The following is a 20738-nucleotide window of genomic DNA, read 5'->3' as shown; positions in this document are numbered from 1 at the left end:
ACACCGTACTAAATGGTGATAGGAAGTTAGACGCAACATCACTAACTTTTAAGTCCTTGTCAAATGTGTACCCCTACCCCACAGATAGCTTCTCCATGTCGCCTCAAGGTTTCAGCTCCCTCCTGTCAAATCTGGGACACTGCTGTCTTTGTTGCTTATGGGTCTGATTCTCTTAAAATAGGACACTTTTTTCTCCCCAAATAGAGTTTGTATTTATAGTTAAATACAAAAGTGCAGAAGGTGCATCAAGTACAATAAAACTCGTTGATTGATGAATTTTGAGTGTAAAGCTGATACAGTAGTTTGTTGTATTTTATTGTTGATTGAGTGAATGAGATTCGTTGAAGTGGAAGGAAATGCTTAATTTGGGGTTTTTAGTCAATTTTTACTGAGAACAAAATGCAAGTAAGCAATTGCATGCCATATGTTCTTCTTCAGAAGTGGGATTTTGTTTTTCTTCTCGCTGCCTTACTTAGCCTAACCTATATTTTCTTGCGGCTCAGCAACCACCACTAGCTCTTCTGAGAATGAGGAGCGCAGCGCCTCCAGTGAGGTTCTGACTAAGGATGAAGGCCCGGGGGGCGGTGCTGGTGTAATGGGCTATGCAGGTGGGGACCGCCAACCCGGACCAACCAGGGACACTCTGACCACCCAACCAGATGAGGCCTTACCTAGAACTGACATCATGGAGCCCAGGACTCCACCAGCACCGAAAAGACCCCTCCCACTGCACCACATACACATCACTTCCTCCCTTGCGATGCCCCGTCCCAATTCAGTGGCAGGTACGTTTACCTTTTCTTATGTGGTCACCTGTTGAATGAATATTCTTTTGCCTGTTGGTTTAGCTTAGCGTGAAGGCTGAAGGGAAACAGCTTGCCTGGCTCTGTCCAAAGGGGAAGAAAATCCTCTATAGCTCGCTAATTAACCCATTATATTTCCTCTTGACTTGCCATAACCTTAAGGTTGCCAGTCAACCAGCGGGGAGGAGACTCCAGGAAGTCACCGCTCCGAGCCAAGAAATAGTCCCGCACATAAACCCCTGTGAAACTACATGTTCTATGTCGTTTTTATATTTCTATTTTTGTAGGGAGAGTGTGAGTGAGCTGCTAAAGCCTGAATTGTTTTGTAGATGAAGTAGGTTAATGAGAGTATGAATGTGACAGCTGTGACCCGGCTGATTAATTAATGGACTGATAAATATTGACTGAATGGCAGATTGATTGAATTGATGTTTGAGAGAGAAAGTCTAATTTGCAAGATCTCTGTGATGCAGAGCTAAACTTCATTGCACTGAGTCGGTGCTCTACTTACCACTGAGGCTGGATGCACACAGTGAGCGGGACCAGTTAAATGTCCTGGGAGGCCTCCAGTTGTCATAAAAATATCCCCCTCCCTCTACAGTCACGAGCTTTGCTAGTGCACAAGGCTCTTTTTCTTCCCTTAGATGTCAGTTCATTTGTGGTGGGAGCAAAAGAAGAGATTCCCTAAGGAGTGGATTCACAGTAACGCCTGCCAGTTTCTTCTGTCAGCTGGTGCTTTCATTTAGGCACCCTTGATGAAATTCAGAATAAAGATGAAGCTAGCTACGGAGCACTGTAGCCGCCAAGATTTCACTCCACATTCAAGAAACATTTGATAGAGGAGCGGTATATAAATTATGATATCCATTTAAGAGACAAGTATTAACATTTTTATTTTTCCCGCATGACAAATGTATTTGTTATAGCAGCAATATGATCCTGCTACAACAAAGAGAAACAGGCGACAGATAATTAATGAATGGAGGTTTTATAAACATATTATCCAGTACTTTCAATTGTATGGCTGTCTTAGAAAATGTATGACGTATTTTGCATAATGCAATTGTAGCAACATTAACAGCAGCAGAACATCAAGATATATTTTTCAATTGCAGATGATTAGGATTCATTTTCAAATTATTCAATGCATAATTTAAAGTCTAAAATAAATGGTGGTTCCATCACCTTTTAGTTCCTCACTGTCTGTTCTCATTAACAGCCTCATAATCAGAATGGATGGAATGGATGGAAGTGGCTCGTGCTCTCAAAGTTTCCTGAGAAAAACGAGGATTGTTGCAAGCACAGGGATACGAAAGGTATAGTCCAAGACAGTTTGCAGAGTATAGAATAGAAGTTACCTGCTTCATCAGCACCCCAGTGGGCTGAAACTGGGGCTTTTTTTTGGCAAGAAGCGTTGTGCAGTGTGATGGCTGTCGGCAGATAGAGTGGTAAAAGCTCTCTTGTATTTTTCTTTGAGAGCCAGTCAGAGGCTGAAGGTGCATCAACTGCAGATATGATGTGTAGTGTAGTCCAGTGTTTGCCTGCATGGTATTGAAATTAGCAAGTGTCTTAAAGATCGTTATAATGTGACGGGTCAGGGCCACTGGCCTATAAGGGCACTGGTGCATCCTGTTTTCAATAATGGGACAATGCAGCCCACCCATCTCCAAATTCAAGTTAAAGGATTACTTTGGGAACTACAGTACGCGTATTCGCCTGAAAACAGGGGGGGGGGGGGGGGAGCTAGCCTGACTCTGTCCAAGGGTAACAGAATTAGTTTAACTCGTACAAAATGGCAATACACTGTACGGTAAGTTTTTTGCTAGTCCCAGCCGAGAAATGGTGTGGCATATAACCACCCGGAAAATGGTGAATTGTTTTTGCACTTTGTTTTTTGTACGTATTAAACAAACAAGATATTACATGTTCATCAGTGAGCTTTAGAGGTGCTGGTAGGTGGATTGTGTTACCTTTGGACAGAGCCCGTCGAGCTAGTTCCCCGGTTCCGGTCTTTGTGCTTAAGCTAAGCTTAGCTTATCGAGTGCTAGTTGAAGCCTTATAGCGGACAGACATTAGAGTAATATTGATCTTTTAGTCTAACTCTCCGCCAGAAAGAGAATATGGGCATTTCCCAAAAATGTCTCACAATTCCATTAAGTTTGAAAAGGTTGTGTAGGATCAGTGCATGCTGGGTTGCTCATGAGGGACTGGTGCTACCAGGCATGCTGGAAGCTTTGGCCAGGGCTGCGGAGTTGACCTTTAAAGTGTTGAATGATCAACAGGGGTTGGAGGGTAATCAACCACACTCATCAGCAACGGACATAAAGGCAGGTCAAGCAGTGAGTGTGGTGGACAGGGGTCCCATCAGGCTGGATTGTCAAGGGTGGAGGGATGAGCGCATCCTTGGTCCACTCAGCCAGTTGGCCTGGCTCTCTTTAGCCAGCGAGCTCTCTCATCCCACTCCACAACTCCTTCACACTGTTTTGCTGCAGACTGCTCTTCGTCCTCTCACTGTGGATGTTCTTTCGATTCTCCGCTACAGCTCTTGCTTGACAATAAGGGTAATTTCCTCCATGTCCCCTCTACTAAAAGCCCTTTTCTACCTGTTGAAAGGGATTTCATGTTTGGAGTGTGCCAGGGTTTATTACTTGCTTGGCCCCGATCTTTTTTTCTATCAGCATAATTGTGGTGTTCACGCTGTAATTGATTTGTCTTGCATCAGGGCGCCCCTCATTGTCCAGTAATACTCCACAGAGCAGGTCCCATGTGCTCTTGAAAGCCCTGCAAATTATAATATGGCCTCAGTAGCTTAACACCACTTTCTCACTCTGCTGCTGCAGACTGATGGACACACGCAGGGATGCTACATGCAATAGAATAGGATCTGATTGGCCAAAGTGTTGGAACTGTATGTACCGCAGTTCAGCGTGTCTTTCTCCCTGTTCTAAATAAATAAAGAGGGGGAAACTGTCCTGTATTACACTATTTAGTGAACATGAAATGTCAGTCGAGAGAGCATAAACAGATTTCGTGTTGTGTGGCTCACGTCTGAGTGTTTGGTGATTTGTCATGACGAAGGATGCTTAAAGACGTTGCTGGCCAGCATCTTCTGGCCGAGACCGTAATTGCTGTTTTAAAGCTTTAAGCTCATAACAGCTCAGCGATGTGTTGCAGCTCCCTCAGATGCTCTGAGATTATCAACGACTGCATTTAACATGTACAGTACATGATTATAGTAAATGTGAGGTCATCGTCTGTCCAGGGACTGCACTTTCCTGCTTCATTTGTCTATCTACAGAATTTCATAGATGAGTGCAACGCTGCCTTTTTTTTCATCCCACTCTTAGGGGATTAGAGGCAGAGGTAATGCCAGATTTTCAGATTTTACAGAGGATTTTATTTAAATATTACAATGATGAATGAATGAAATAGACCAGTTTGTGACTGGCCATTGAAAACAAACTCTTGAAATAACAATAGTTTTTCAGTCAGACTCATTTTTTTCATGCAGCTTTAGTCTTCTTTAGTAGTACTTCCATATATTTGAGTATTTATGCCATTTATTTCATCATCTAAATATAGATAAATCCTTCCTTACACACAACCCAATAGTATGAATCAGAGAAAACCTAATTATTCATAAAAACCAGTATCATTATAACCCAAGAGGTCCAACAAAGAATAGACACTTACGGTTGCACTGACTGTTATCAAGTTAGCTGGTTCTCCACCATGCCTGGATTAATTAACAACTTGGATTATATTCCCCTTCATCAACAGAGGAACTAGGAATAGTGCATTCTATTTCCATTTTTGTACCGTCTCCCAGGTAAATCCTGGCAACAATTAAATAAAGGCAAAACCTGCCAAAACCACTACAAAAAAGATGATGTAACAAAATGCTATTAAATGGCCACTGAAAAAATGTCAGCCTTACTTCAAATATACAGTTTTGTTGAGACTACTATACTTCACTTATGTGGTACATTGTCTAGTTGATCGTTAGTTGTACTGAACTCAAATATGTAGAAATATCTTTGCAATATTTTGGTCAAGTTTGTTCACAATACATGAGAAAAAATGTAGTATAATCAAATACAAAAACCACCAGAAACTACTGGTTCAAGAATCAACACCTCGTTCTTAATGCATCATATTTATTACAGGAGTGTTGTTTCAATGTACAGCGCTTCCTATATTTTGTCACTCTGTGTTTTGTTGCACAACGATATGCTGTGATAAGAGAAATATATTATTATTTTTGGCAGGTCACACAATTGAATAACCAGCTGATTACACAAAGCCTATATCACAACAGCTTGGAGTGAAACCTCTGCTAAATGTCTTGAGAACTGCAGAAAGTAAACCTGGCTGACCTGTACACTGTAGCGCGAGTAGGCGGATGGATAGGGGAATGTGGGAGAGGATGTGTTTCTTCTCTACGACATTTTCTTGATTTCTATTTATCTTGTAGACTTTTTTTTACGTCTTATTTGGTCAATAGAAGAATGCGCGAAATCCTGTGATTGACAGCCGGCATTGCAGCTGGCGATGTGTTTCCAGTGATCACCACAAAAATCTGTGTCCTGACGTGTGAGACAGAATGAAACATTTGGTTTTTTCAGACTCATGTAAGCTTGAGATTACAGAACGTGAGCTGATTCGTTTTCTTTTATTTTCCTCTCTCTTCTCCTCTCAAGGTCACTGAGCGGTGAGAGCAACAACTGTTTATGTCTCACGTCTCCATGGATACAATAATTGACTCGAACAATGACTTTGACACTTGTGTGGTATGCGTGTGTATCTGTGCTCATCTCCTGCATCTCTCTCACACTCTTAATCCGTTCCCCACCCGCTCTCTTTTTTGCAGCAACCAGCTCCACTCGATTGGAGGATTTGAGTTATCTGGACAACCAAAGGGCTGCTGGACACAGGAGCTCCGTCCGCAAACACAACACCGCTGGACGCACAAGTGATGACTCCAAAGGTATTTCTGGGGCTTCGCCTCAGGGCGAAATCAGTGTGTAAATATAGCTTGGTGCAGAAACATCTGCAAACCTGTGTGGAGCATGCACTTCCTCAATGTCACTGCCTAAATGACCCATTCTTATATAGCTTTGAATCTTCCCTCTCACTCCGTCCAGGGAGATTTGTGCCATTCAAGCAAGCTGACATCATGCTTAAACCGCTGCTGTTTGAAGTCCCCGGCATCACCGCAGAGACACCTTTTGTCGGCCGGGATTGGCTCTTCACGCGTCTGGAGGAGGTCCTTAGAAAAACAAGCAGCTGCGACGGCCGCGGTGCTGTGATTGTGGGTAACGCAGGATCCGGCAAGACTGCTGTCATCTGGCGGCTGCTGACACTCAGCTGTCATGGCATGCGCACGCCACAGGGAGGTCACAGCATCCCTCACAGCCCCAGCTCCTCCCCTAAATGTAAGACTCCTATCTTTATTCGGAGCGGCGTAATTAGTTTTTTTGTGAGTCGCAAAGCATTAATGTAAGAACACATTAAGAATGCTGGAAGTTGAATTCATACATTCTCCAGTATGCTCCAGATTCCTGTAAGATTTTAGGGTAAATATCACTTTTCGGAAGGGAGTTGGTAACTGGGTCACGCACTCTTCTTTCAAGTTCTCCCCTGAGGTTTCTCTGCTGATTGCAGTCGTGTTTTTTTTGTTATCATGAAAAAGCTCAAACAACAGTAACGTTTGACTTGACTTTACTTGGGCCAGGTTTTGCACACTGCAATTTTGCACACTGCAATTTTTTTTTGCAATTTTGCACACTGCACACTGCACAATAGATGCATGTTGTATGCTGTGACATGCTGGTAATTTCGGTTTTAGCATAAAACGAGACACATATGGAGGTATGAAAGAACGTCGGCCACGAATACATATTTTTTTCGATATCATCTTCTTTCGGCCTTTTCCTGTAGCGCAATAAGAAGTATTTTTAAAATGACAGACTGAGAGCAAACTAGTACTGAGGAGGCAAAACTAAAATAGTGTTTGAAAATAATCATTTTTCAGCATCATTGCATCATTCACTGATATCTGTACTTTATGTTGTCATTTTGAATTCGATTTAACAGAGGGAAATGAACATGTGGTGTGCAGCCACAGTTGCTAGTCTTGCTTACAGATGCACTAATTAATTGCAGCAGTTTAATTGTCTCTCTACTTCACTCCTGGCGTTCCTGTGCTTACACCCGAGACTTCATCTAACGAGTATAAATGGCAGCTTTGCGTTTGTTGTTGTTGCCCTGCGCTCTGTTCAGGTGAGGATAAGCAGGGAAAAGCAGCTTCCAAACAGCCTGCTGACTCCCAGCCCAACCAGAGTGCTGCTGCAGGAACAAGCGACGGTACAGCACAGAGGAAGGAGGCTGTCAGATGCCTAGCTGCCAAGGTATCTCAAAACACACACACACATTTGTTTTTGTATACATGTGAGGACCCTCAGTTTACAGCTCTAACATTAAAGCGTTTATTTGGTTTCTTGCAGAGAGTAAAATGAGAGGATCAATACTCTCATGTCCATATGCTAAACATGAAGCTGAAGCTTAGCTTAGCTTAAGGGCCGGTAACAGGGGGAAACATCTGGCTCTCTCAAAATCTGCCTACCAGCACCTCTGTAGTTCACTGGTTATATCTTGATTTTTTAAAATCCGTATACAGAAACCAAGGTCTAAAAACTACATTTCCTTATTTTATGTTATGTGCCGGACTATTTCTTGGCCAGGAGCAGTTGCTAGGCAACCAGCGAAGACTCAAGGAATTTAATGCTCACAGGTTTTTTGTGTAAATTATAAACAAAAGATCACATTAGTGAGCTTTAGAGGTGGTGGTAGTAGATTGTTACCTTTGGACAGAGCCAGGCTAGCTGTTTCCCCGTTTGCGGTATTTATGCTAAGCTAACCAGGTGCTAGCAGTAGCTTCACATTTAATGAACAGATACGTGAGTGGTATCGATCTTCTCGTCTAACTCTCGACAAGAAGACCAAAGTATAAATGACAAACTGTTCTTTTAACCATCAGAACTACAGGCCTGACCCCCATCCCTGATTCTTAACTGGACTTTAACACAATTTTAATGTTAAGCCCAAAACCAAAGAAGTAGCCTATTGTGCTTACCAAAATGTCCCCTCTTTCCAAAAATGAAATAAAATATAGTATCAAATCAATCATGTCCACACAAGGCACTTCTGCTAGGTTCTTGTTCTTTATGCTGTTTCTGAGTAATTGTTGACACACCTGCAGTGAAACATACAAAAGGTAGAAGTTATATTGACATTATAGAAATGCCCCGAGATTTAGCTTCACGTCAGCTGCCTGGGTAGCTATGGATACGTTTTCCTGCACTTCTCTCACCAGATTTGAAAGCACATTAATATAATGCAGCATCATAAACAGTACTGTACTGTAGGGAGCTATGACCGTTACAAGCCTTCGCAAAACACTGAAGAGGGACCAATTCAAAGAGATAAACACACATCAGCATTGACACATACTGTTTTAAAGAGCTACGGGGCTGCACATTTGTGACACAACATTTGAATGTCATCCATTTCTCCTCTATTGCATGACACGTGTTGTGCATGCTGCTGATTGCAACATAGATGACATGGAAGCTGCTAAATTTACTAACGTGGCCTCAATAAGAGTTTCCATGGGAACTAGTCAGACTACTTGTGATGGTGAGGGTGTTCGCTCATGGTCAAGGCTGGGACCTATCTAAGCCCTATGAGCGAATACTATTGATATGTTTTTCTGCAAAAATGTATTTACAGTTTGCAGATAGTCTCCTAGCCAAACAGTTGCCATTTATCTCAATGTTTTTGTGTTTTATGCTTTTGTTCAGTTTGGCTCCTTTATTGCAAAAATCACCTTTATTTGTAGTGATATGTTTCATGTCTCAGACTCTTGTTTACCCTGCAGTTTGTCGCTCGAATAAGCCAACTCTTTACTGAATGAGTTAAATAGATACTCTGCAGTAATATTAAATGAAGCTCTCATAGTCGAGTTTCATGAGACTGTATGTTATGACTCCGCTACCTCTATGATTACTGCAAATAGGATTTCTGTGCTTATTTCCAGATGTTGTTTTATGGTAGCCTTGATGGTTTTTATATTCTGTGATATAATCTTAGAGATTGTTTTTCAACTTTTATTCTTGGGCTATGAACAGAAAATACACTCTGAACAGATCCAACAGCATATGAATTTGTGCAGTAATATCTGCCCCCCCCCCCCCCCCCCCCCCCCCCTTCATATTCATCACATTCAGACTCTTCAAGTAATTCAGGTGCTTGTTGTTTGTATTATGCAAACAGTACTGCTGTAGCCAAAGCAGCAAGACTTCAGATGATTCACATTTGCCAAAACAAATAAAGCTGCCAGTAAACAAATATGCTGTAGACTAAAAGCACAGAGGTGTAAATGGTTTTAAATTCAATATTCAGAAAAGCCACATAGTACAATACCGCAGCTTGTCGAGTCAATTTTATTCATATAGCCCAGTATCACCTGATCACAAATTCCCCTCAAGGGGAGAATGCATGGCACAGTGCGTGACTTAGCAAGAGACGAAAACTGTGAAGACTGAAGCTCAAGAGAGCTTTTCAGAATTGTTTTGCCATTTGATTTCATAGACACTTCAGACCAACTTCATATTCATGTGGCACTCCTCCCATTAGATGCACCAAAATCATGCAATATGGCCAAATGTAATTCAGAATGTTCCCACTGTTAAAACCTCCTGATCTATTTCCAGCAGGACCATTAACGGTTGCACAGCTTTTATTTCGACCCAAATACAGATATTTCTGTAAAATAAACAGATAAAGATAGCAACTTTGCATTTTTAGTGTTTTACCTGCCTCGTTTGTCTGTCAGGTGGTAGCCTACCATTTCTGTCAGGCTGACAATACCTACACCTGCCTGGTGCCAGAGTTTGTGCACAGTGTTGCCGCCCTGTTGGCCAGAGCGCCACAGCTCGCCCCGTACAGGGAGCTGCTGGTACAAGAGCCTCAGCTACAAAACACACTCAGCCTGCGATCCTGCGTTCAAGACCCCATCGCTGCCTTCCGAAAGGGTATCCTGGAGCCCATAGCCAGCCTGCGCAAGGGTAATGAAGTCTACACACACACACACACACACACATTAAGACAAATGTGATATTTAAAATTTCATAATAGTATCTGTTTTAAGGCGGAAAACTGTCTGCTCCCTTCACCATGCAATTAAGGAGCCTACTGTAATCTCCTGTGTGAAATTGCCTATTAATGACTCCATGATTGGCCCATGGATTATTTTCCCTCGTTAAGGTCAATGATTTGAAACAGTGTTGAGTGTGAAACAGACGTTAGGTCATTTACATAGGGAAATGATGAGTGTTATATTTGCCCCGGTGAGCCATCAGCATCCCACCGTATTTCAAGGTCACAAAATACTCGGGGAAAGGCGGTGATTGTTGCGGCCATATTAGTCACCTCAGTTTCTCATGATACAGTCAGTCAGCTAGATTGATGTGTTATTACGGCCGGGCCCTCCACAGTCTGAGGAGAGGAGTGTTTTGTCTACTCCATCATTATTAAGCAGGTTAGAAAAAAAATGGAGAGCCCTTGTGCCTGAGTGTATGAGTCGTCGCAGCCTCACAGGGATGCATTGACAGTTTATATTATGCGAAACATGATGGATATGTCCTGTTTCAAGCTGATAAACAACAATGGCCTCTGGTCCCTTTTAGCAGAATATGATCAATATCAGCAGTTGATGCTTTTCTCAACATATCCTGTGCTGGAAAACATTTGTAGTCATGAAAGGAATCGGATACCACTATCAAACCATCTGTCATTGTTTCCTCATCATGTGCTCCTTGGTTCAAAGGCTAATTTAAAATATCTGGTCTTTTAATGTGCTTCAAACTCATTTTTTTCTTTATCTTTTGTTTTATTCAGAACGAAGGCTACCTGAAGAAGACTACATCATATTGGTTGACAGTCTTAATGAGGCAGAATTCCATAAACCAGACTATGGGGACACCATCGCCACTTTCATTACCAAAATAATCTCCAAATTTCCTCTCTGGCTGAAGTTGGTGGTCACAGTCAGGACGGGCCTGGTGGTGAGTGAGATTATGAATATTTTCCAGTGCAGCACTAAGGGCTTTAAGTTTCCCCTTACCTCGCATTACCCAAATCACAGAGGTATTCTCAATGCCTTCTTCTTTTGTCTTAGCTCACTGTGTAAATTGTTGTACTTTTACTGCCATGGTATAGACATTGCGGCTTTTGGCATCGTCAATCTCTTTAGTCTGATGTATTTTCTCAATCCGGTTGGTAATCCCTCCAAACAGCGGACGCATCTGTCCAATGCCAAAGCCAAGCCTCCAAATGCTGCCCGGATTACGCCTTGAATGGATGGTAATACTACTAGTAGTCTGCTGGGAGTCTGGAGCTTGACAGCCAGCCAGCCGGTTACATAATTGTATTAGTGTTGGGGAATACACAAAACACATTTGGGGTCATTTTCTTTATGATACATTTGAAGTCAGCAAGCATTAACTACCGAAATTTAAAGATGAAGAGCGCAGCTATGATCCCAACCTCCACAACATTGCCAGAGCTGAATATTTGATGACTGTAGTGTTGGTTCGGGTGTTTACCGTGGTACCACGCTATAGCCAACTTTAATCAAATCAAATGTAATTTCCCAACAACAAAATGATGGCCAGTAAAATGCTGAGTGGCTAGTAACAAAAAAGTCAAGATCAACCCCAGCTCCCAGTATCCCTGATTCCTGATTGGATCGTCATTCTCTCATTCCCTTTTTTACCATTTCACAGGAGCTCTTGTATAACAACAACCTGGATATTTCACAAGCGGATGCCAAAGGGTTAAGTGGAGCGCAGTCCACGACAACAGGTCAATTACTTGTCGTCGACCAAAATGTCATTCTTCGTTAATGAGGAACTGAGCTGCAACAACATGGATTTTCATAGCTGGTTTTGGCCGGTGTTGAGCAGTTGAGGATGGCAAGAGAGGAGATGAAATGTGACTCTGAGAGATGCTTGTGAGCAACGTTGGAGCTTGAGTCATTGTCACACTATTTACTGTGCTGTATCCCATGGCTCTGCGTGAGTCAGAGGCAGCAGCATCTGAGGATTGGGTCCTGGTTTTAGTGCTTTTTAATTTCTCCAAAGCTAATGCTCCAAAGACATGCAGCCTATTATTCCTTAAATATTGAGGTGTTTGTGCCTGTGTGTGGTATCTGTTTTAACCAACAAGCACCCATAATCAATTTGTTTTCTTCTCCTGCAGGAAATCACGACACTCCTTCCCTTCTCTGGCATCTCTCTGGACATCCTGCCAGACAGCAGCGATCTTGGAGCCGACCTGAGTGACTACATCCATCACCGGGTCAGCAGCAGCAGCCAGGTCGCCGCCAACGTCACCACGCCGACAGGCTCGGCCCCTGATCAGCTGCTTCTCAGCAAGTTCAGCAGCCATCTGTCAACACGGAGCCACGGCTCCATCCTCTACCTTCAGCTGACCCTGGATCTGTTCCACAAGGGGCACCTGGCTCTGAAAGGAGGAAACTACCTGGTGGTGCCTGTGTCCCTGTCAGAGGTCAGATATGTAGAGCATTGATTACCAACATGCAAGGGGTATTTATATCCAACTTGAAATAGTTCATGTTTGCTAAATGTAATGCTACGTTGTTGAACCACAGATGTGGAGTAATGTGTGTTTCATTGAGTTTTCAGTTCACTTACTTTGTAAACTACAGTGTTGTATCCTTGAGAGCTAAAACGACACATTTTACCCTAAGTGTATTTTTGGACTCAGCCCCCCTTCTCCTCCTCCTCTTCCTCACTTGGTCAAGTTCACAGTCTAACACTTAACACTTGTCAGTCATCCCGGTGAGCTGTCTGCCGTGAAATGGCATCTCGCCTGAGGCTGAAGCAATCAATGCCCATAAAATCCCCACACAAGGTACCCAGGTGACAGCAATTGTTCAGATATGTTGTCCTCAAAAAACGAGAAAATTTGTACTAACGCGCTATTCAGATCAATAAAAGATAGAAAATGACAGGATCAAAGGCTTAATCAAAGAGCCAGAAATAGTCCACAATGACTACAGTAAATGACAGGTGCATTTTAATATTACATAATCATCAGCGTAAAATAGGACAACAGATGAGCAAGTGTTGTTGTACACACAAAGGCCTAGAAATGTGATGATTTAATGATTGGATAATGGATGTGAAAAAACATGCATAAAGGTGTGCTAAAGATGTGTAGGCCCGGGTAGTGGGCAGTTACAGTTAAATACGACAGCTTGATATAATAATTATATCGATAAATTAGTAGAATTAACTATTTAATGTAGTTGCAAAGATGAACTATCCCAATTCACCAGACCTATTATGACGTGTCAGGAATGCTTGCACCAATGATTTTCAACAAGACGTGTATACTGCACATTCAGCTCTTGAACTGCTTTTGCTATAAAAGCTATATCGCTATATTACTATAATGTACGTGTTTACCTTCAGGATGTTGCACATGAGCGTCCAACAATGCTGCTAATACCCTAAAAGATCCAAGTTCCACGATACCTGAGTCTAGGAGATCAACTCAAGTCGTTCTGGAATATTGGAAGCTTGTGGACAGTTTAATTAGACCGGATATTGTAAGATTATACCAGGCAACCATGACCGCCCACGCACATCATTAACCTCATGACCATCTTTTAGGTGTACCTGCTGATGTGTCGCGTGAGTCTTCCGGATAAAGAGGCCTTTGAACGGGTGCTTCCGGTGCTCAATGTGGCACTGGCGTCTCTGCACCCACTGACTGATGAACAAATGTTCAGGGCGCTGAATGCAGGCAGTGTGAGGGGGGAGCTGGAGTGGAAGGACTTCCTGCTGAGATTAGACAGCCTGGCTGGATTCATGGTAAGACTCTTGATATGACTGCATGGAACGGCAGATAATGATTCAAGATTTAGTTTCAAAGGTTTGAATGTTGTGTTTTGTTTTGCTATGAAGTACATACATTTTCCTCTTACTTCTAGGGATTTAGAGATAGTTTAGGAGGACTAACAGTATATATGACGATCACATTTTAAGATGTTTTCTGTATCATTTGTGCTCGTAGGTGAGACGCAGGGATGGCACACGGATGCTGTGTCATCCCTCCTTCAGAGAGTGGCTGGTTTGGAGAGCAGACGGAGAGAGCAGTGACTTTATCTGTGAGCCAAGGTGAGACTTAGAGTCAAAGGTCATCAGAAGATTCTTGAGATGCATTTACTTTAAGTCAGTTGTGAATACACCTCCAAGAAAAGTGTGTAAATTCTTGTCAAAAAATAAATGAATACTATATGTCTACAGGAGTGGCCACGCTCTCCTGGCCTTCATGTTCTCCAGACAGGAGGGCAAGTTGAACCGGCAGCAGACTATGGAACTGGGACACCACATCCTCAAGGCTCACATATTCAAGGTAAAAGGAACTGGGATGCTGTGTATATAACTAGTTATGTAGTTTATAAGTGATTGTACCTCAACCCGTCTGAATCACATCGATTCCCAAAGGATTCACGTAAACAAGATCCTGCACTTTACTGTGTGCTATTGCACAGAGACACACTAAGACACAGACAAACAAGAGTGAACCCCTGTCCCTACCACAACCCACACACATTAGCACTGCTCAGATCTATAAAACCCCCATGGCACAGCGAATATTGTTCTGTTTGCATGCATGGCTTGCACTTTGTGCATACTGCTTTACTCCTGGGACACAATTCAAATTCTGCACCACAGATCTCATCTGAGCAAGCTTGATCTCTCTCTGCCTCTATCGCTCCCTCTCTATCTGTGTCTCTTTCACACACTCACAGGGTCTGAGTAAGAAGACAGGTGTGTCCTCCAGCGTTCTTCAGGCAATGTGGGTGAACGGCAGCACAGACAGTTTGTCCGCTGCACTGGCCTCCCTGAGGAACCTATACACGCCTAACATCAAGGTGACATACGTGTGCTCTAAATTTCGAAAAAAGTACCCAAATATATCTGATATACGGAGATGCACTATTCATTATTTTTTTTCATCCTGCAGGTAAGTCGTCTGTTGATGCTGGGTGGAGCTAGCGTGACCTGGTGTACAGAGGTGGTAGGACATGCCCCCATTCTGGCCGTCCACGCACACCTGGGGCATGTGGAGATGGTAGCCCTGCTGCTAGAAATGGGTTCTGCCGTAGATAGGACCACTGACAGCGGCATGACGCCCCTCTGTCTGGCCGCCGCCGCAGGACACGTCGACATCGTCAGCCTGCTCTGCAAGAAAGGGGCCAAGGTCAGTGTCACAGGCAAAGAGGAGGAGACACACACGTGGGTCTGGAGGGCGTGACCGGCACGATTACCGTGGATAAATCCGATTTTCATCTGTGACAGAATACTCTGTCTCTCAGTTACTTTACACCGGTGGTATCCTGAACAGTCCTGGTTTTATAGCCACCGCAGTCTCAGGATCTATTCTGGGAGACAGATGACATAAACAGGCCTGATCTAGGCCAGCGTACCGGCCAGGACCAGTGTTGTAAGTCTTGTCCTGTGTTCCCCTTTATGCCAGGTGGGCCATGCTGATAAGAGTAGCCAGTGTGCGCTGGTCCATGCTGCTCTGAAAGGCCATGCTGAAATCATCAACATCTTGCTGGGCCAAGATTGGGGAGCAGAGATCCCCACTGACCCACAGCAGCACCACAGCAATGAGACTGTGACTGGGAAAGTACAGGCAGCACAGCAGGCACTTACAGCCACAGCTAGTGTGGGACACACACAGGTACGTATCAGATCAAGGTCCTCTTGACAAAACACTCTGAAATTCGTTGAAATTCTGCTGAAATTTGTTTTTTATGTAGAGCACAGCGCCTGTCCTTGCTTGACGTAGAGGATTTATTAGATGCGCTTTGCTGTGGTCAAGGTCTATGAGTGCTTTGGTTTACTTTCCGCACAGCAAGCCAGCAATACAGAGGACTGTTAAATTGTGTTTTTCTGCAGGTGGTGAAGAGCTTGCTGGACTTGAAAGATGAACAGCTGGCAGTGCAGATGGACGCTCACGACTCTCTCTGGGGAGAAACGGGTGCATTTCTCCTATCAGTCAGATAAATTTAGCTTTCTCGCCTTTTTCTGTCCATCAGTGTGGATCTGGAGTCATGCTCAAGGATGCTTTAGGCTTGCATTTTAGGCACAGGCTAGCATTCTGTGCAATAAATAAATATGCTAACAATATGCTAATAGCTAACTTACCTTGATATGGATGCACAATCAGCTCTTTGAATGGAGCTGCAGGATCTCAGCTTAATTTTTTTAGTATTGTGATTTTAGAATTCTAAAAAAATGATTCAATTGTAAATACTTTTTTTTTTTTTTGTTGTTATTGGCTAAAATAGAGCATCACATTTATCACCAGTATCTTGTCCAGCCACATTTTTAGCATCTAAAAAGCCGCTTTTATTCAATTGTAATACTTTTACCTCTATCACAGATGCGATAGTGCAGCCTGCAGAATTGTGTTAGGTTCATTTCCTGAAAGCTTGTCGGATGAAGCCTGCATCTCTGACTACAGCACCATTAGAGTATAATTCTATTACACAGTCCCCTCCAGTGCTGCGATAGAAAACGTGAAAGCATGAAATACCCTCTGAAACATTCACGTTTTCATGTGCTAGGGCGTCGTTTTAGGTTTCTGTTCAGTGTTAGAATCCTTTGATTACAGTCCATGTGCGCGGATAACATTATCAGTCGAGGATACAAGTCTGATTACTTACCCAGGGATTTGCACTTCTTCATGGATTACAATCATCCAAGACAGTATTGCATCTTTTGAATATTCTCTATATAAGGAATATAATATTCGCTGGTTCAGTTTGCGTATTTAAAGCAGCAGCTTCACTAACCCTGTTACTATTGGTGCAGCTGCACAAAGTCACCTTAAACGAAGAAAAATAGACGTGTCTTTTTTTCTTTGTCTCATATATGACAATAACTTATCTTTAAAGGCGGTGATATACAATCGATTTGTTCACTGAAGCATGTGGTCACATGAAACATGGTGTCATTTATCAAGGGTACTTGTAGGTTAGAGAATGGCATCAATACCTTGCTTCTATCCCCAGCTGCTCAATTAGCTGAAGGACTCGCGTACTAAAAAATACCCACCGTTTGTCAAAGTAGCACTGGCTGGTTAAGGAGGGTCCAAGTTAACTAGTGTGTAGAGGTATGGTTGGAGACATTGTTTGCTTTTGTTGTTGAAGAGGAGGAACAAGAAAGAGTGTGCAGCTGTCTTTGAGCAATTTTGATCTCTAGTACTTGTTACTGTAGATTTGTATTAAAACAGAAAAATACAACACCTGTGTTAGAATCAAACACATTATGTAAATAGCCAACCCTGTTTCTCTCTCTGTCGCTCATCCCTGCTTCTGCCGAAATGTGTCAATTACATATTCATCTCCGCCTCGTTGTCTCATCTCTATGCCGACCCTCTGTCAGTGCTGAGCGCGGCAGCAGGAAGAGGGAGGACGGAGGTGTGCGCGTTCCTGCTGGAGCGGGGGGCAGGGCTGGAGATACCCAACCGCAGGGGGATGGCCCCGCTGCTTAGTGCCACCAAGCACGGGCACACACAGGTGAGGCGGAGTCTGGTCACTGGCACCGGATGTTCGTCATTTCACCAGTTCTGCCTTTTCCCCCCCCCCATAACACTTTTTCTGTCCTGCTCCAGATCGTAGAGTTGCTGCTAAAGCAAGACGCAGATATCAACGTCAGTGAGAAGCAGGGTCGCACTGCACTGATGCTGGCAGCCTCCGAGGGCCACGTGAGCACTGTTGAACTCCTGCTGACAAAGGGTGCGAGTCCCTACCTTCCAAACTAAAATAATATAATATATTTGAATGACTGTATATGAACAATATTTGCTCTCTCTGCGGTCCCAGGTGCCTCTCTGTCCTCTGCTGATCAGGAGGGGCTGACTGCACTTAGCTGGGCTTGTCTGAAGGGCCAGAAAGATGTGGTGCAGCTTCTGGCAGAGGCCGGCGCAGACCTGAACCAACCGGACAGACAGGGAAGGACTCCTCTTGACCTCGCTGCCCTCGCCGGGGATGCAGATACAGTGGGTTTCATGTTGTTGTTTGGATGACGTCATGTTGATAATGGGTCTGTCTTTATTTGAAATACTTGTATTTGCATTTACTTGTAAATATTTCCCAACCAAAGGATGCATTTTCTTCTCTCACTGCGGTAGGGATGCAATTGTCAGACCTTGGTGAAGAAGTGTGTACCTGACAATACGTTGCAAAGCATAAAAGGTGTTAAAAGAGGATTAGCAATACATAATGGTCCACACTCGCAAAAACATAGCTATTTTAGACAAATTAGATAAATTCTAAAATAATTAAGATGATAATAATTTCCCCTGCAAAACAGGACGTCAATTTGCAATCACAGTTCATGTGGAGTTCAAAAAACTAATTTCCTTGTGAGCATTTTGACTCTCTCATTCATGTAATCTAACGATCAGCAGGAGAGTAATCAAAACTATCTGATCAGACGTTTTTTTTCTTCAAAATCATCAGGGTATAGAGTTGCAGACAGTTTTGTTGCTAATGCAGTGATGCATAATGAGTGTAATCAACCAAACTATTGAAATACCTAACAATCTTTTCATTGCTAGAATCTTAGATTTGAAGGGCCTGATAAAATGTTGTTATTATTCTGTGCACGGCCAGGTGCATTGCCTGGTGGAACTTGGAGCGGTGCTGGAGAGAGGCGACAACAACAGTACCAGAGGTTCAGACCGGCCGACTGGCTGCCAGAACCCGGCTCTGGTGGCCTCGCTGCTTAAGAAAGGATCCAAGATGGGTATAAACACCATGCTTACCATAACAGCACTACAGTAAATCCCACCTCCAGGAATTCTATCGTCAACACAAAATGTTCCAGAAACCATTCGATATTTTACGACACAGTTAAACAGCTCCTTTAACTGCGCTACGGCCTCTAAAATGAGCATGAAGCTGAATCAGCACCTCTCTGGCTAAACTCAGTGTATTTATATTTGTATCTGACTTCAACCAATCAATGAAGACTATGATAGATTTGTTTGATGTGCTATATTTTAGCTCCTGCACGCTCTTCGTTTATATTTGCCTATTTAACTTCCATGTAGTATTTTATTCCTCTATTCTGCTGTTTCACATCCACTTCTCTAACCCCCTCTTCACCTCTGTCTTTTGTCCATCCTCGGTCGCTCTGCTTCATCAACCGAAAGGCTACAAAACGGCTCCGCACGATCGATCAGGTACATGAATTATGCAAGGCACGAAGTAAAAGAGACCAGGCGAGACAGATAATAGAAAGATAAATATTTTTTACCCCTCCATTAGGTCACGCTACGTGGGCTATGGCTTCTTCCAAACCAGACATTCTCCTCATCCTGCTGCAGAAGCTGATGGAGGAGGGGAACATGCTTTACAAGGTATGTTCTGGGGAATGTTGTAGACCGTGTGTTGGTGAGGATGCGGCAGACCCTGCAGCCTTTTATTTGAATGGACTTCAAGCGAGGTGTTTTGTGGATTGGTTGTCAGAAATTGTCTTCTCCTCTCCTCTCCTCTCCGTCCGATTCTTTCTCCCCCTCTTCCTGTGTGTTTCCAAGAAGGGACGAATGAAGGAGGCAGGCCAGCGTTATCAGTATGCCCTGAGGAAGCTACCGCGTGAGGGGCAAGGAGAGGAGCTGAAAGGGTTCAAAGACCTGCGGGTCTCCCTCTATCTAAACCTTTCCCGCTGCCGCAGGAAATCCAATGTAAGGCCCACAGCCGTAACGAACTGCTCATGCACTATTTAACACCGGCAGGTTTATTAGAAGCTGAGGGGATGGCAGGAGGGCTGGCAAGGCAAGTTAGATGGTTCCTTAAGATCTATAATTTATTTGTGTCAACATTAAAAGATAATGTCAGCACCGGTATGGCTCACTGTAAAAATACCTCCGCTTTTCAGCTCTAATTTCAGGTCTCCCTGGTAAACAGAATGTACGTGTAAGACCTGGAAGCAGGTGGTGACATAATGAATAACTGCGTGCTGTTAGTGTGGAGATAGATGTGTGTGGCCTGCAGCCAGGTTGGGAACCCACCCCGGCGATGACAGACGTCCTAACAGACTGTGTAAAAATGCCATCCTTAGGGTCACTGTGGCCGATGAATAATGGAGCAGATAATGCGATGTGATAAGGTCACTCTCCCTGGCAGACCAGCTAGCGCACTCTCTTTCCCTGTTATTTACAGTGGATGTGCGAGTGGGCCGGCTAAATCCTCATATTATATCAGAATGCAGGCAGTAAGGGGCCAGCAGAGAGACTACATGATACCGTCATTAAACATTCAGCAGCAATGTTCACAATCCCACATTCAAGGCTGCCATTTTGACCTCACTCTCAAGGACAGAATCACAATGTGCTCGTGTCATTAAAAATTCACCTGAGAGTGATGATGAGAACAGTAACGAGCCGGTAGAAAAACAAGCAGCTCTCCGTCTGTTTCTCTTTCTGCTCCTCGTCAATAAAAATGATTGCAGCGAGACTTCTCTTTTATTAAAACGGGCTTCGATCTTTTGCAAACACAAACACTATGTCTATTGGAATGGCCTCAGATGTAGATGTAGCCACTAAAAAAAAACACAGCTAATCATACTTTGGGTTTGTTTGATATCGTGCTGCATCTGATACTTGAATTGAAATTCAAATACTAAATGCACTTTTTCTATCTGAAAACGCAGGATTTTGGGATAGCTGAGGAGTTTGCAACAAAAGCCCTGGAACTCAAACCCAGGTCTTATGAAGCCTTTTATGCCCGAGCACGTGCCAAGAGGAGTAGCAGGTACAACC

The 20738-nt window shown here is 43.4% G+C and overlaps 1 protein-coding gene across 1 annotated transcript in view; it reads left to right on the top strand.

The window, feature by feature from the left end:
• LOC142933613 (protein TANC1-like) overlaps positions 1–20738 on the top strand; it is a 31021-nt gene that overhangs the window by 7627 nt on the left and 2656 nt on the right. Inside the window, exons 6-27 of the mRNA XM_076077762.1 lie at positions 504–785; positions 5674–5790; positions 5948–6238; positions 7086–7213; positions 9700–9931; positions 10764–10930; positions 12126–12434; positions 13565–13765; positions 13968–14071; positions 14201–14309; positions 14710–14832; positions 14925–15161; positions 15438–15647; positions 15866–15947; positions 17357–17490; positions 17586–17709; positions 17797–17972; positions 18589–18721; positions 19131–19160; positions 19246–19337; positions 19515–19661; positions 20630–20730. Coding sequence (XP_075933877.1) covers positions 504–785; positions 5674–5790; positions 5948–6238; positions 7086–7213; positions 9700–9931; positions 10764–10930; positions 12126–12434; positions 13565–13765; positions 13968–14071; positions 14201–14309; positions 14710–14832; positions 14925–15161; positions 15438–15647; positions 15866–15947; positions 17357–17490; positions 17586–17709; positions 17797–17972; positions 18589–18721; positions 19131–19160; positions 19246–19337; positions 19515–19661; positions 20630–20730 — 3529 coding nt within the window. The remainder of the gene's footprint in view (positions 1–503; positions 786–5673; positions 5791–5947; positions 6239–7085; positions 7214–9699; positions 9932–10763; positions 10931–12125; positions 12435–13564; positions 13766–13967; positions 14072–14200; positions 14310–14709; positions 14833–14924; positions 15162–15437; positions 15648–15865; positions 15948–17356; positions 17491–17585; positions 17710–17796; positions 17973–18588; positions 18722–19130; positions 19161–19245; positions 19338–19514; positions 19662–20629; positions 20731–20738) is intronic.

The sequence above is a fragment of the Anarhichas minor genome, unplaced genomic scaffold (genome assembly GCF_050575085.1).
Source record: "Anarhichas minor isolate MPS153535 unplaced genomic scaffold, ASM5057508v1 ptg000062l, whole genome shotgun sequence".
In the NCBI taxonomy this organism is placed as follows: domain Eukaryota; kingdom Metazoa; phylum Chordata; class Actinopteri; order Perciformes; family Anarhichadidae; genus Anarhichas; species Anarhichas minor.
Note: the sequence above shows the minus strand (reverse complement) of the source record. Positions and strands in the feature narration are given on the sequence as shown.